Genomic DNA, 1,581 nt, shown 5'->3' on the forward strand with positions numbered 1-1,581 from the left:
ATCTTTGTATATATAATAATTTTTTGTGTAAGTGCTTCTATAGGTTCAGCTCAAATCTTTTGATCTGGCTAAGTGTTCAGTTGATTTGGCAGTTTTTCTGACACACATTGTACTTTTGAATTTCTTGTGAGGTTTGAGCTTTTATCTGAGGACACTTACCTAAAATGTTATTGCTAGGCTTACTTTAGATCCACCGTCATCTACTTGTTTTGTGGAATGCATATATTAAATATTTTATCTTTTGTAAGTAGAGGATCCTGTATAATTTCTCTCAACTTAAGCTCTGTAGAAAGTTATTCAAGTTGTGTTCTCTTCTTTCAGGTAAATATTGCGAGTCTTTCAAAGAGATGATGTAGACAGTGTGGATTTTGCAGGGACATGGTAAAGTATGGTGGTCCGGCACATAAAAGCAAACATGCAAAAGAAGAAATGCACCCAGGTAACTTATTTTATATAGCATTATATATTATTACAGACAAATTAATGTTCTTAAGAAGTTTAGAAACTTCTACTTTGGATCTAGTTCTTGTAACAAAGAATTTTATTCCATCAGCCGATGCTCCCAGTGACTGCCGTCTGCTATGAGTGTCAGCTTGATGGATGGGGACGAATGATAGCAACCCCACCTCATAAACCTCCTCCAAATGTGCCAAGTGGCCTGTTTGAATGTTGCATCTGCTACAAGATTTCACATCTCAAGTGTTTGTCAAACAAGGTTAGTATGCCATTCACTCACTGCAAGTTTTATTTGGAATTAACAGTTTTCATGTTCAGTGTTTCTAGTCTGATTGGTTGTAGAAATGACTGGTTTCCAAGACAAAGTGGTGTAACTAAAAAGAGGTCAATTTACACCACCATAGACACCTTGCAGTAAGATCCACAATGTGTATGAGTGGTGTATCTATGAGCAATTATTAGCAAGAAACTGCATGTGTAAGCATCTTGTGTAACTCTTTTCATGTCAGCATTAACAGCATCTAGACGCTTAAAACTTCAATGGCAATGTATGAGAGCTGAGCAGCAACAGATTATTGCTGCCTTGAGGTCTGTTGACCTTGAAATAAATGGGAGAAATGATTCCTGAACCCTGTTAGAGTGAACACATTTTATGGCACAAAATGACAGAAAAAGATGAAAATATCATGACTTCTTTGGGGAGATATTCTTCTTTTGTCTGAAACAATGTTGAGACTAGTTTTGATTTGTTAGTTAGGATACTCTTTCTTTTGCTTAAAGAAGTGTTGAGGATAGTTTTAATATCAGAAAACAAACATGTCTGAATACTTTCAAAGTTAAGAAAAAAAAATTAAAACTTCACACTTTAGTTGAATAAAAAAAAGTCCTAAAGCAGGCAAGTGTAAGATAGTATAACAAAATGCATGAGAAGATATTTTCCAATTTTAATTGTTGGTAGAATGTGTCAAATTAAGGAGAAATAAGATATCACATCTACCCCAGTTACCCATTAGAGAGCTATATAGTAAACTCAGTATTGGTGTATATTCATATGTATTTAGCAGGGTAGCACATTAGATTGAGGTAAAAATATATGGGTGAGTTACAAGTTAATATTAGGGCAAC

The 1,581-nt window shown here is 34.7% G+C and overlaps 1 protein-coding gene across 1 annotated transcript in view; it reads left to right on the forward strand.

Annotated features, from left to right (window-relative positions):
* The window catches only part of LOC119594143, a gene marked incomplete in the record, with an annotated part of 99,462 nt that overhangs the window by 33,910 nt on the left and 63,971 nt on the right, over positions 1-1,581 (forward strand). Inside the window, 1 exon segment of the mRNA XM_037943210.1 lies at positions 554-715. Coding sequence (XP_037799138.1) covers positions 554-715 — 162 coding nt within the window.

The sequence above is a fragment of the Penaeus monodon genome, chromosome 33 (genome assembly GCF_015228065.2).
Source record: "Penaeus monodon isolate SGIC_2016 chromosome 33, NSTDA_Pmon_1, whole genome shotgun sequence".
Lineage (NCBI taxonomy): Eukaryota > Metazoa > Arthropoda > Malacostraca > Decapoda > Penaeidae > Penaeus > Penaeus monodon.